This window comes from Palaemon carinicauda, chromosome 18 (assembly GCF_036898095.1).
Source record: "Palaemon carinicauda isolate YSFRI2023 chromosome 18, ASM3689809v2, whole genome shotgun sequence".
NCBI classification, from domain to species: Eukaryota; Metazoa; Arthropoda; class Malacostraca; order Decapoda; family Palaemonidae; genus Palaemon; species Palaemon carinicauda.
In genome coordinates, this window is record NC_090742.1 from 66,547,720 (window position 1) to 66,562,719 (window position 15,000).

The following is a 15,000-nucleotide window of genomic DNA, read 5'->3' on the forward strand; positions in this document are numbered from 1 at the left end:
ATGAAGACACCAACGTATTTCCTCCGTGTGGGAGATTCTATCATTTATTTTATCCCGACAGAAATAACGCTTATACTGGCCATTGTTGGACGTTATTTATTGATTTATTATTAGATGTGTACATACGTACTCACGAGTACATATACAGTATACATAGACATATATATATATATATATATATATATATATATATATATATATATATATATATATATATATATATATATATATGTGTGTGTGTGTGTGTGTGTGTGTGTGTATGTATGTATGTTTATTCATTTACTTATCTATATATGATTTTCCGCTGTAGGCCACGTAAATTTTGATATTGATTTATCATTAGATGTATACATACACGCATATACATACATACACACACATATATATACATATACTGTATGTATATATATATATATATATATATATATATATATATATGTATGTATGTATGTGTGCATATATATATATATATATATATATATATATATATATATATATATATATATATATATATGTGTGTGTGTGTGTGTGTGTGTGTGTGTGTGTTTATAGATAGATAGATAGATAGATAGATAGATAGATAGATAGATACACACACACACACACACACACACACTCACACACTTTCACTGGCCAAAATATGTCCATGCCCTCAGCGGAGTCACCCGAATATTGATTTCCCACGGCGGAGGTAATACTTATTTCCCTTTTTCCTCGGTGGGGATCATAACGTCCTTTTGTCTCCCCCAGTGGAGATGATGTTCCTGGTGTGGGGCATCAGACTGTGCATCATGGTGCGGAAAGCCCCTTCCGAATTCAACGAATCCAAGTTCATCTCCATGGCCATCTACAACGAGTTCTTGCTCTCGCTCTTCCTCAATGTTTCCATGTAAGTTAATCCGAAGGTTTCGCTTTGTCCATTTTGCATGAGGGTTGCACCTTATTTGTTTTGAGCAAGGTTTTGCCTTATTTGTTTTGCATGAGGGTTGTACCTTATTTCATTTGCATTAGGGTTGTACCTTATTTGTTTTGTATGAGGGTTGTACCTTATTTATTTTGACCAAGGGTTGTGCCTTATTTATTTTGCATGAGGATTGTACCTTATTGGTTTTGCATGAGGGTTGTGCCTTATTTGTTTTGCATAAGGGTTGTACCTTATTTGTTTTGCATAAAGGTTGTACCTTATTTGTTTTGCATAAGGGTTGTACCTTATTTCATTTGCATGAGGGTTGTACCTTATTTATTTTTACCAAGGTTTTGCCTTATTTATTTTGCATAAGGGTTGTACCTTATTTCATTTGCATGAGGGTTGTACCTTATTTATTTTGACCAAAGGTTGTGCCTTATTTATTTTGCATGATGGTTGTACATTATTTATTTTAACCATAGGTTGTGCTTTATTTGTTTTGCATGAGGGTTGTACCTTATTTATTTTACTTGAGGGTTGTACCTTATTTGTTTTGCATAAGGTTTGTACCTTATTTATTTTGACCAAGGGTTGTACCTTATTGATTTTGCATGAGGGTTATTTGTTTTGCATGAGGGTTATACCTTATTGGTTTTGCATGAAGGTTGTATCTAATGCTTCACTGTTAAAAGAACCGTAATTTTAATCGGAAAATCTCCGTAAAAACTTAGTTCTCAACCGTATTTCATTAAAATACAGGCGACCGTAACTTTACCTTATTTTGTTATTATCGTTTACGGGTTGGTAACCGTAATATCTCTCCTTTACATCAATATATCCGTTTTTAAACCGGTAAAAATCCTGGAATAAATGTTGCCAGACATTTTCAGTTTTTTAATGGAAACTTTTAACTGTGTTAGTGCTTAAATTGCTTCACAAATCAACGAGAACAGAAAAATGTTTGGTGCTTAAATTGCTTCACAAATCAACAAGAACAGAAAAAGAACAGAAAAATGTTTGGTGCTTAAATTGGTTCACAAATCAACGAGAACAGAAAAATGTTTGGTGCTTCAATTGCTTCACAAATCAACGAGAACAGTAAAAGAACAGAAAAATTATTGGTGCTTAAATTGCTTCGCAAATCAACAAGAACAGAAAAATGCTTGGGATGCAGAGGAATAACTTGAGTTGCATTAGATAAAAATGAAGGGAAAAGTAAATGGCAAGATCAGCGGACCAGGATATATTATTACCGTTGAGGTATGTGAAGACCTAAGCTCAGAGATCAAGGGATGAACGGATTTAACACCAGGAGGAGGTCCCATTAGGTCAAAGGTTAATGGATAGATGTGACTGTTTTTTGTTTATATGTTAGAGTAAGCTTTGATTTTGTTACCTACACTGTTAAATATTTACCCCCCCCCCTAAAAAAAAAAAATCCAGGAATAAATTTTGCCAGGCATTTACCGTGTTAAAAACGGATATATTGACCTTAAGGAGTGTACCAACCGTGTGTCACACGATCGTACATAGTTCATTTTGTGTATATGTTATGCTTGTATCTTCGCTCTTCCCTCGCACTAAAAAGAACCAGAATAAACATGTCTGCTTTTCTCCTCTGTAACAGTGTCTGTTTTTTTTAACATGAAATTTCTTGTCGCTTTGAGCTTTTGTATATAACGGAGAGTGTTCTGTAACAAATTTACTCAGTTGCTTTCATATTGTCTTTGAGTCACAACCTTCTCTCGGCCCGTCACAGGAGTGATATTACGGTCACCAACCCATAAAAGATAATAACAAAGTAGGGTATGAATTAGTGTCGCCTGTATTACTAAAAATACGGTGTACTTTAACGGATGACTTCAGATTGGAATTTTTTCTTTTTCTTTTTTTCTTTTCCTTTTCCAGTGTACCCAAGACACGATAGAAAGATTTAAAGAAAATTAATATCCTCTTTGTTACAAGTTTGAATTGTGTATTCGATATACTACAATCGGAAAATGAAGCAATGAATAATTTCAGTTGCTCAAATATCATTGTCTAATATTCTCGATGAAACGTAAAGATGATATTTCAACATTTTCCTCAAATATAAGATTATAATTCCAATGATCATATATATACTTTATATCTTTGCCAAGGAATTCATCTATATCTAGGTGCCATGTCTTCGACGTGGGCTGTCAATTGCCTCCACCTGGTCTTGTTTCTAGCTCTGTATAATTTATCCAGCTGTTACATTCTCATTTACTTCTTTTAGTAAGCTTTACAAAAACTTTTTCATTGGCCGGCCTCTAGTTCTTCTCCCCTATACACTCTTAGAAAAAACAATAATTTTAAACAGAAATTCTCCGTCAAAATATACTTTTCGTAACCGTATTTCAGTCAAATACACGCGACCGTAATTTTACCTTACTTTATTATCTTTTACTGGTGACCGTAATATCATTTTAAAATCAGCTTAAAGGAAAAGACATTTAACATTACGAAAATAAGAATAAACCAAGATATTAAATGTTAAATGTGGAGCTTTGTAATCAATCTAAGATCAGCTTAAAGGAAAAGACATTTAACATTACGAAAATAAGGAGAAACCAAGATATTAAATGTGGATCTTCGTAATCAATCTAAGATCAGCTTAAAGGAAAAGACATTTAACATTACGAATATAAGAAGAAACCAAGATATTAAATGTTAAATGTGGATCTTCGTAATCAATCTAAGATCAGCTTAAAGGAAATGACATTTAGCATTACATAAAATAAGAAGAAACCAGGATATTAAATGTTAAATGTAGAGCTTCGTAATCAATCTAAGATCAGCTTAAAGGAAAAGACATTTAATATTACGAATATAAGAAGAAACAAGATATTGAATGTGGAGCTTCGTAATCAATCTAAGATCAGCTTAAAAGAAAAGACATTTAACATTACGAATATAAGAAGAAACAAAGATATTGAATGTGGAGCTTCGTAATCAATCTAAGATCAGCTTAAAAGAAAAGACATTTAATATTACGAATATAAGAAGAAACAAAGATATTGAATGTGGAGCTTCGTAATCAATCTAAGATCAGCTTAAAGGAAAAGACATTTAACATTACAAAAATAAGAAGAAATCAAGATATTGAATGTGAAGCTTCGTAATCAATCTAAGATCAGCTTAAAGGAAAAGACATTTAACATAACGAATATGAGAAGAAACAAAGATATTGAATGTTAAATGTGGAGCTTCGTAATCAATCTAAGATCAGCTTAAAAGAAAAGACATTTAATATTACGAATATAAAAAGAAACAAAGATATTGAATGTGGAGCTTCGTAATCAATCTAAGATCAGCTTAAAGGAAAAGACATTTAACATTACAAAAATAAGAAGAAATCAAGATATTGAATGTGAAGCTTCGTAATCAATCTAAGATCAGCTTAAAGGAAAAGACATTTAACATTACAAAAATAAGAAGAAATCAAGATATTGAATGTGAAGCTTCGTAATCAATCTAAGATCAGCTTAAAGGAAAAGACATGTAACATTACGAAAATCAGAAGAAATCAAGATATTGAATGTGAAGCTTCGTAATCAATCTAAGATCAGCTTAAAGGAAAAGACATGTAACATTACGAAAATCAGAAGAAACCAAGATATTAAATGTTAAATGTGGAGCTTCGTAATCAATCTAAGATCAGCTAAAAGGGAAAGACATGTAACATTACGAAAATAAGAAGAAATCAAGATATTGAATGTGAAGCTTCGTAATCAATCTAAGATCAGCTTAAAGGAAAAGACATTTAACAATACGAAAAGAAGAAGAAACAAAGATATTGAATGTGGATCTTTGTAATCAATCTAAGATCAGCTTAAAAGGAAAGACAAAAAAAAAAAAAGACAAGACAAACTGCAATTTCGGTTGAATTAATGACGACAAACTTGACCAGCTAAGTCGCTGATGTAGGATTCCGCGAGAAACAGGAGCACAATCCTTCACAAAAGACCAAAAGTCCTAAAAAAAAAAAAATTAAGGAAGATAAAGATCTCTCTGTTCCTTGATAGAGAAGACTGAGTTTTGTCACTGTCACGCCATCTTTTTTTTTCCCCCGCGAAAGAGAGAAAAGTAAATGAGGAGAGGTCGAGTTCGGAGATAATGATGAGATCATTAAAGTGATAGAGATAATTAGAATCTGTGTAGGGAGTGAAACGGATAAAGTGATTCCCCTTTCGAGAAGGAACTCTGGTTCTGTGAGAGAGATAAGGGAGCTCGATTTAAGAAACCGGCCCAAAATAAGTCCTTTTAAATCCTAATGACTCCGCGAGATGGAGGAGGACTCCAGGAGTTAGAATGTCCTGGGAGGGAGAGAGAGAGAGAGAGAGAGAGAGAGAGAGAGAGAGAGAGAGAGAGATTACAAACGGAAGGTAATCTTTGGTTAAGTAAAAGAAACTATATCTTACAGCCACATAGAGAGGATTGCAGTGAAAGAAACATTGCCTATTCAAACCACGAGTAAATAATCACGAGTCTGAAATGAGGAAATGAGAGAGAGAGAGAGAGAGAGAGAGAGAGAGAGAGAGAGAGACTTCAAAATAATCATCTGCCTCTATAGATACAAGAAAGTTATGGAGGACAGGAATATTGTTGTTAGAAAAGCTTAAGATACGAATCCCATTGAAGAGTTAAGATATTTTCTTCTAGAATAAAAAAAAAAGTATAAGATATGATCTTTTGCACAACTGAAAATGAAATTGCCTTGGTTTCGTGTTCGTCAGAAGAAAGGAAATGGAAAATTGAATTCGGTTTCTAGTTTGTGGTCTCTAAGATTGCGATTTTACTGGAAGAGAAAGGGTAAATTAGTTGCTTCAAATTACCGTGGAAAGTAATAATGAAGGTGGAAGTAACTGATGGCGGTTGCAAAATGTAAAGAAATAATTGGAAATTTATAAAAAAAAAAAAAAAAAAAAGGAAATAGATTATGGTAATCATTGATAAAATGTATGAACTATCCTGTGATGATAATAGAGAAGGATGAGATGATAATGAGAGAGAATAATTAAAAATACTAGTAATTAGGGGAGAGATATGAAGATAGAAAATGTCAGGATGTGATGATAAAGAATAGAGGAATTAATCAGTAGGGGTGATAAACTGTGAGAAAATCACAAAACACCGAGTTAATGAATAGGTATAAAGAATAAATTTGAGTGAATGAGGAAGTAAATAAAAAACGGAGGATGCTGATGGAAGGAAAATTAGATGCTAAAATAGATGATAAAGAGAATGATAAATTGACTTATTAAAACAGAGAAAATAATAGACTAGGAGTTTGCAAGATATCTGAACTACAATTTAGTGTTTCAAGTAAAATTATTTCACAGAAAATGACTAGATAATTGTTTTAATAAAGAAAGGGAAAAAACTCTCATTTTACTCTTGCTATGTATAGATTAAATACTTTATATTTGCACATTATTATGTCATTTGTGGTTTTAGTGAGAAATATGAAATATAGTGTTCATTATGATTTTGTAGCGGTAAATGAAGGAAAATTTAATGCAAAATAAAATGTTAATTATGACAATTTTTTTATCGTTTCAGAAGCAATGCAAAAATGTAACATTTAACATGACAATCGTAAAGGATAAATACCAAAGATATTAATGAATGTTATGAACTTCGTGAAAATACAAGAATAAAATTACCTGACTTAGAATTAATATTTTATTAAGTGATCACAAATATTGAAGTAGTTTTTTGTTTCATTTACCGAGAGATTTTCATAGACAGTTCCTTTGTTCAATAGTTGCACTAAAAGATTTATAAGCGTAGATATATATATATATATATATATATATATATATATATATATATATATATATATATATATGTATATATATATATATATATATGTATATATATATATATGTATATATATATATATATATATATATATATATATATATATATATATATATATATATATATTTTTTTTTTTTTTCAGCAGTCATAATTAGTCATCAGAATTCCATACCAAGCTGCACTGTTAAAAAAACTGTAATTTTAATCGGAAATTACCACAAAAATATACTGTTCTCAGCCGTATTTCAGTAAAATACAGGCGACCGTAATTTTACCCTATTTTGTTAATACCTTTCACGGGTTGGTGACCGTAATATCACTCCATTAAATCAATAAATTCGTTTTTAAAACGATAAATGACTGGCAACATTTATTCCATGATTTTTACCATTTTTTTTACTGCAAAATTTCAACAGTACCATTTTTTTTACTGCAAAATTTCAACAGTACCATTTTTTTTACTACAAAATTTCAACAGTACCATTTTTTTTACTGCAAAATTTCAACAGTACCATTTTTTTTACTGCAAAATTTCAACAGTACCATTTTTTTTACTGCAAAATTTCAACAGTACCATTTTTTTTACTGCAAAATTTTAACAGTATATATCTTACTACAATAAAATTTATAGCAGCAATCTCACGGAAAAAAGAATAAAAATGAAAACCATTATCGTTAACATGCAACCGGAAGTAACACAAATCCTATTGCGGGTCAATTAAATTGCCTCTATATTTTCATGATGAATTTGATTAAAGTGTAAATCGTGATTTGCGTCACTGGTAATCATAGCCTGACTCCGTCTGTCATCTGTCGAAATACTGTTATTGGACGTCATTATAAATGCATTAAAGCAATTAAAACGGCTGGTAATAATGACATTTATTTCTCCCTTTTTTTTTTTGACATTTTCTGGTTACTTCCGTTTTTATTTACTTCATTTACATAAAAGTTTTTCATTATACATATTCATTAATTCAGTGTTTTGTCATTTTCTGGTTACTTCCTTTTTTATTTACTTCATTTACTCAAAGTTTTTCATTATACATATTCATTAATTCAGTGTTTTGACATTTTCTGGTTACTTCCGTTTTTATTTACTTCATTTACTCAAAGTTTTTCATTATATCTATTCATTAATTCAGTGTTTTGTCATTTTCCGAGTTTATCACCCGTACTATTTAATTCCTCTATTCTTTATCAAAATATACAACCATAGCTGGAAAAGCAGAATGCTACAAGCCCAAGGACTCCAACAGGAAAATAGCCCAGTGAGGAAAGGAAATAACGAAATAAATATACAAGATAAGAAGTTATGAAAATTAAAATCTGGTTACTTCCGTTTTTATTTACTTCATTTACTCGAAGTTTTTCATTATACATATTCATTAATTCAGTGTTTTTTCATTTTCTGAGTTTATCACCAGTACTAGTTAATTCCTTTATTCTTTATCAAAATATACAACCATAGCTGGAAAAGTAGAATGCTACAAGCCCAAGGGCTCCAACAGGGAAAATAGCCCAGTGAGGAAAGGAAATAACGAAATAAATATACAAGATAAGAAGTTATGAAAATTAAAATCTGGTTACTTCCGTTTTTATTTACTTCATTTACTCAAAGTTTTTCATTATACATATTCATTAATTCTGTGATTTGTCATTTTCTGAGTTTATCACCCGTACTAGTTAATTCCTCTATTCTTTATCAAAATATACAACCATAGCTGGAAAAGCAGAATGCTACAAGCCCAAGGGCTCCAACAGGGAAAATAGCCCAGTGAGGAAAGGAAATAACGAAATAAATATACAAGATAAGAAGTTATGAAAATTAAAATCTGGTTACTTCCGTTTTATATTTACCTCATTTACTCAAAGTTTTTCATCATACATATTCATTAATTCTGTGTTTTGTCATTTTCTGAGTTTATCACCCGTACTAGTTAATTCCTCTATTCTTTATCAAAACATTTTGACGTTTTCAATCTTAATATCTCTCCCCTGATTACTGGTATTTTTAATTGTTCTCTCTCATTGTCCTGGCTGGTACAGTGTTTGCCTAGCATTCGCATGGCGGCAGATCGATCCCCGCCCGGGACCGTAAGTTTAAACTGTTTACTGGGGAGGCCACTGCTGTGGTAGGGCACCTCAATGGGGAGTTGGGCTTGCCAGGCTGACGTTCTGGTGAGCATCTATTCTGATGGAACTTGAACTGAAACCAGACACCTTTAACCTCATCCTTCTTTATTACCATTCCAAGATAGTGATACTTTTGGTAATAGTTTCATTCAATTATTTTTATATATTTTCTAGGCTGTTCCTGCAATCGCCGGCGAACCCGGACCTGCTGTTCATCATCTTCTTTTGCCACACCCAATTGACCATTACCCTTCTCATCGCTATCATCTTCGGGAGTAAGGTGAGTTACTTACAAGTCTAGCTTCTAATCCCGGGAGGGTTGCCGTGCCGTCGGACTCTTTAGTTAAAAAAAGGGAGGTACTTTTAAGTCTAGCTTCTAATCCTGGGAAATTTACCATGCCTTAAAAAAAGGGAGGTACTTTTAAGTCTAGCTTCTAATCCTGGGAGATTTACCATGCCGTCGGACTCTTTAGTTAAAAAAAGGGAGGTACTTTTAAGTCTAGCTTCTAATCCTGGGAGATTTACCATGCCGTCGGACTCTTTAGATAAAAAAGGGAGGTAATTTTAAGTCTGGCTTCTAATCCAGGGAGGTTTGCCATGCCGTCGGACTCTTCAGTAAAACAATTTGTTCAGTAGCTGATTATTAATTTCCTTACTAATTTTTTTTTTCTTTTTTTTTTTTATGTGTAAATATCCCAAAACTGGAAAATATTTCTATGCCAAACCTATTTCTTTCCACCAATGAGGTTTGCCACGCCGTCGGACTCTTCAGTGAAACAATGGCTTTAGTAGATGTTAATTATTTTCCTTATTACGATTATTTTCTGGTATTTTTTATACGCAAATATCCCAGCACCGGGAAATATTTGTATGCAAACCCTGTTTTTTTTTCTTTAATATTTTTTCACATTTTTCAATCTCATCTTTTGAAATTTGTTGATATATTTCATCAACAGTTTTAGGATGATGTGTCACCCCCTATTCATTGGATTTATATAAAGTCCGTTACAAATTCAAGTGTTGAAAGATATGCAAGTACAGAAATATATATATAGGTTCTAGTTTTTCGTCGTCGATAAAGTTCATAGTTTTGTCAAATTGTTTTTGACGTTACAACTTTTTATTAGCTTTCTAAATTAAGCGTAATTTTATTATTATTATTATTACTTGCTAAGTTACAACCTTAGTTGGAAAAGCAGGATGCTATAAGCCCAGGGGCCCCAATGGGGAAAATAGCCCAGTGAGGAAAGGAAACAGGAAAAGATGAAATATTTTAAAAACATTAATAACATTAAAATAGATATTCCTATATAAGATATAAAAACTTTAACAAAACAAGAGGAAGAGAAATTAGATGGAATAGTTTTTAAAATATTTTAGTGGAGTTGGTTAAACGCTGCGAAGATTTAATAAATTTTCAAGATTAATAGTCTAGCTACATAAATTTCCAATAGACATTTTACAGAATCAATGTAATTGCATTATCAGTAAAACTTCAGGAGACGTAATCTAGTTTAAAGGTTCAAAGGCCGCTCATGAATGGCAGAGGTAAGGGACAGTGGCATTACCCTATCAAGCAAGACAATGCCCTAGAGACTGACCATATATTCATATGATCAGCAACCAAGCCCCTTCTCCACCCAAGATAGGACCAAGTAGGGACAGACAATGGCTAATGATGACTCAGCAGATAGACCTATAGGCTGCCCCAAGGATGGTGAGGTTGCAGCGACTAAAGGAACTAACGAATTTGAGCGGGACTCGAACCCCAGTGTGGCGTTCACCAGTCAGGGACGTTACTACATCGGCCACCAAAACCTTAAACGGAACGGAAAATAAGTTTCTTCCATGGAATATAGAGTCGTTGATAAAAGTTGAAAAGGCATTTAATCAGAAATCAATAAAAATAGAACGCTTAACTTTAGACCAGATGAGGAATTAGGAGCACTGATCAATGATGCTTACAGTATTGTTGAGATGACTTCTGTATCTATTCGTAAGGTTTAGAGGCCGCTCATTAATGGCAGGGTCAAGGGAGTTCTCTTGCTTGAGGGTACACCCGGGCACACTATTCGATCTAATTTCTCTTCCTCTTGTCTTGTTAAAGTTTTTATAGCTTATAAAGGAGATATTTATTTTAATGTTATTCTTAAAATATTTATTTTTTCCCTCTTTCCTCTCCTCAATAGGTTATTTTCCCTGTTGGAGCCCCTGGGCTTATAGCATTCTGCTTTTCCAACAAGGGTTGTAGCCTAGCAATTAATAATAATAATAATAATGACAAGACAATGCCCCAGAGACTGACCATATATACATAGCATCAGCGCCCAAGCTAGGACTAGTGAGGGCCAGACAATGGTTGTTGACTCGGCAGGTAAAACTATAGGCTCCCCCAAAACCCTTCATCCTTACCGCACAAGGATGGTGAGGTTTCAGATATTACAAGAAACTATCGAGCTTGAGCGGGTCTCGAACCCCAGTCCGTCAGATAACCAGCAGGAACGTTTCCAATAGGCCACCGCACTGTTTTACCCCTACACATGGTTTCGTTTCCCCAAGAGCCCTTATTTAGTTATTATTATTATTATTATTATTATTATTATTATTATTATTATTATTATTACTAAGCTACAACTCTAGTTGGAAAAGCAAGATGCTATAAGTCCAAGGGCTCCAACAGGGAAAAATAGCCCAGTGAGGAAGGAACTAAGGAAATAAATAAACGATATAAGAAGTAATGAACAATTAGAATAAAATATTTTAAAAATATTAACAACATTAAAACAGATATTTCAAATATAAACTATACAATGATCTCAAATATAAATTATAAAATGACTCGCCTGTTCAACGGGGCGGTAACGCAGGATTTAATTAGCGTAAAAAGAATTAATATCTGCTGTCCAGTAGCTTCTTCCGCCGTTATTCATGACGCAATTATTGCGTAATAACGCCAGTGCTGATCTCCCCGTTAAGCCTCGCTGCCCTGCCATATCCCTTGATTACATCGCGGGAAATGAATATCCATTCGAAAAGATTTACAATGGCCGGCCAATTTACTCGCAATAATGCCGCTTAATGTCGCCTTGCTGGTTCGAATCCCTTGGTAATGACTCACTCGTCTAATTACCTCACCTGATTGTTCGGACGGAAGCTCTCGGTAGTAGTTAGTAGCCCAGCCCCCCCCCCCCCCCCCCCCCCTTCCCCATGGAATTCCGAGATTGATTTATCAATGGAAGATAAAGATTGAAGTTGGTTCAATCCCGGCCAGGGTTGACAGATTGTTGTCACTGGATTATCGTACATGAGTTGCAAAATTATCGTTTTTTCACCCAAAATTATCGTACATGTACAATAATTATCGTACGAATTTGCAACTGATTTATCGTACATGAGCCTTAAAATTATAGTTTTTTCACCCAAAGTTATCGTACGAATGTGCAACTGATTTATCGTACATGAACCTCTAAATTGTCGCTTTTCACCAAAAATTATCGTACATGTACAATACTTATCGTACGAATGTGCAACTGGATTATCGTACATCAGCCTTAAGAGTATGGTTTTTTCACCCAAAGTTATCGTACATGTACAATAATTATCGTACGAATGTGCAACTGATTTATCGTACATGAGCCTATAAATTGTCGTTTTTCACCAAAAATTATCGTACATGTACAATACTTATCGTACGAATGTGCAACTGAATTATCGTACATGAGCCTTAAAATTGTCGTTTTTCACAAAAAATTATCGTACATGTAAAATAATTATCGTACGAATGTGCAACTGGATTATCGTACATGAGACTTAAATTATCGTTTTTTTTTTTTTTTCACCAAAAATAATCGCACATGCATGTATCAATATAACTCTTGATGTTTTTCGTTCAATTTCAGGTTTATCTGGTATTTAAGGGACAAGGGAAAGGAGAGGATAGTATTTCCATGACGAAACCGATGGCTGCCAAGTTCCTGCAGAGACCCAACGCCACCAACAGCCACAACATGATCACTTCCACGTCTTCATCGGGACAGGTCGAGGGAGACGTTCAGGTAAGACGCCAGATGGTAAACAGAAAGGTGTGAGTTAGCGAAGTGGCCACTGGGACTTGAGGGCAATCCCGGTAGAGAGATGATCTCAAGATGCCATGACTTTGTTCGTGTTGGACTTGCAAAGTTTCAGGTTCTTAGTAGGAAGGGTTGTGTGTTTCCCACCTTAATTTCCTTAAAGTTGTTTTGGCAAGATTATTTACCTTAATTTCCTTAAAATTGTCTTGGCAAGATAATTTATCTTAATCATGATAGGGTATTTTTATCAAATGACTATGCCTTCCCAAGATATGTTCAAGAAAGATTAAGATAATAGAGATAATTAAAAACACAAGGCTGCGTCCTGGCAGAGGTATTTTTTATCAGATGACTGTACCTTCCTAAGCTATGTTCAAGAAACATTGAAATAATAAAGATAATTAGACATGAGGCTAAGGCCAGGCAGGGGTCGATTTCTGCAGAAGCGGATCAAAGCTGGAATTTATAATACATTGACTCGAATGGGATTGTTTTAGCTAGCGTTTTCAGCGCCATCTCATAACAATCAACTCATTTAAAATCCAGATTCAGACAGCTCCTGCTGGCACTTGCCAAATAGCCCCCTGTGTGGAAACAGCCTTGTCCTTAGGCTATGACTTCTGGAGGTGGTGTCGCATTTTTCTCACGCCTCTCTTTTATTCCGCAGGAGGAATTCCGTCGACTGTACATGCAACTGGAGATCCTGAAGGACAGGAACCTTCGCGTTGGCAACAAGGTGCTCTTTGCTAAAATCGTTGCCATGCAAGAGGCTGCCAACGGGGTCACCAAGGCGGCTCCGCCTCCCGCCACCACTGTGGTGATAACGGAGAAGAAGAACAATAATGCTGAGGTCAGCAACAATTCGGATAAGCAAAACAGAAAGCCCAGTCGAAGGGAGAGGAAGTATAGCGACGGCATCGTCATGAAGCCTTACGTCAACAACTACCTGGCTAACATGACGGATAAGATCGTGTGCGCCACTTTTCAGGATGATTTAGGTGTGGCGACCTCGCCCGTCAACGCGGTGCTGTCCCCTTCGGAGGAAACCGCCGCGGCTGATGGAAGCATCAGTCTAAGGAGCTCCTCCACCATCGGAGGAGTGGTTGTAGCAGGAGGGCCTTCAGGAGGGTCGCGCATATCATCCCCCGGAAGCAGGGGACCGGTTCTCCTCCGTTCGCCCGATGACGGCCCCCGTAGTATTCTTCCTTCTTCCGCCGAAGGGTTTCACGACAGGAGACCCTCGCACATCAGTCTAAACTGCGCTGACAAGTACGCCCCGAGCGAGACCTTGTCATGCCAGTGCCAGAGCGTGTCCCGGGAGAACTTGAACTGCTGCCACCACGCCAGGAGAAAGTCTGGCACCGATTGCAAAAGTAATTTAAGTGAGAAGGACGTGCGTTCCTCCTTCGGGTTCCGCAGTGCGGAGCTGCTGCTCCGCAAGAGTGTCTCGAGTGACGGTACCACGGCAGAGATATCCGAACGCGTGTGTCGTAGTTTAGAGAACCTAGACGATAGTGCCACGAGGTGCGGGGCGGAGAGTGAGGCCAATGGCGAGGACAGGTCGGTGCGATCTGCCCATTCGACCCCCAGGAGGACCCAGGGGAGATTTCGGGAGGTGCGTGACCCCGATCGTGCAAGAGCCTTTATCCTCAATAATCTCTCTGACCGAGCTACACTGACTGAGGAAGTGGACTGTATGAGACAGGGAGTGAGACAGGTAGTCTGCTATCCAGTAAAATAAGGCAACCTGTACGAAATAAATACATCGGAAATGAGATAATTTAGTGAGAGCGTTTTGACGAGTTTGGGGAATAACTTTCAAAGGAAAGAGTGGTTGAGGCGGATGTCATTCGGACAGGCACAGATGATCACGGAAAGAAACCTTATATATTTGAGATTTAAACAAAGCATTCGTTGCCAATGTGTTGTCGCAAGACAATGGATATTCCGGAGTTGTGAGGAATCAGTATTGATATTTTTTTTCATAGGTGAGAGATTGTAGACGAGTGGATTCTGTTGAAGAAAGTCGGTTCATTCGAA

The 15,000-nt window shown here is 35.4% G+C and overlaps 1 protein-coding gene across 1 annotated transcript in view; it reads left to right on the forward strand.

Annotated features, from left to right (window-relative positions):
* LOC137657340 (probable G-protein coupled receptor CG31760) overlaps positions 1 to 15,000 on the forward strand; it is a 271,566-nt gene that overhangs the window by 256,122 nt on the left and 444 nt on the right. Inside the window, exons 10-13 of the mRNA XM_068391675.1 lie at positions 751 to 889; positions 9,065 to 9,170; positions 12,790 to 12,945; positions 13,628 to 15,000. The exon at positions 13,628 to 15,000 is cut by the window's right edge and continues 444 nt beyond it. Of these exons, the coding sequence (XP_068247776.1) occupies positions 751 to 889; positions 9,065 to 9,170; positions 12,790 to 12,945; positions 13,628 to 14,701 (1,475 nt within the window). The 3' untranslated portion in view covers positions 14,702 to 15,000. The remainder of the gene's footprint in view (positions 1 to 750; positions 890 to 9,064; positions 9,171 to 12,789; positions 12,946 to 13,627) is intronic.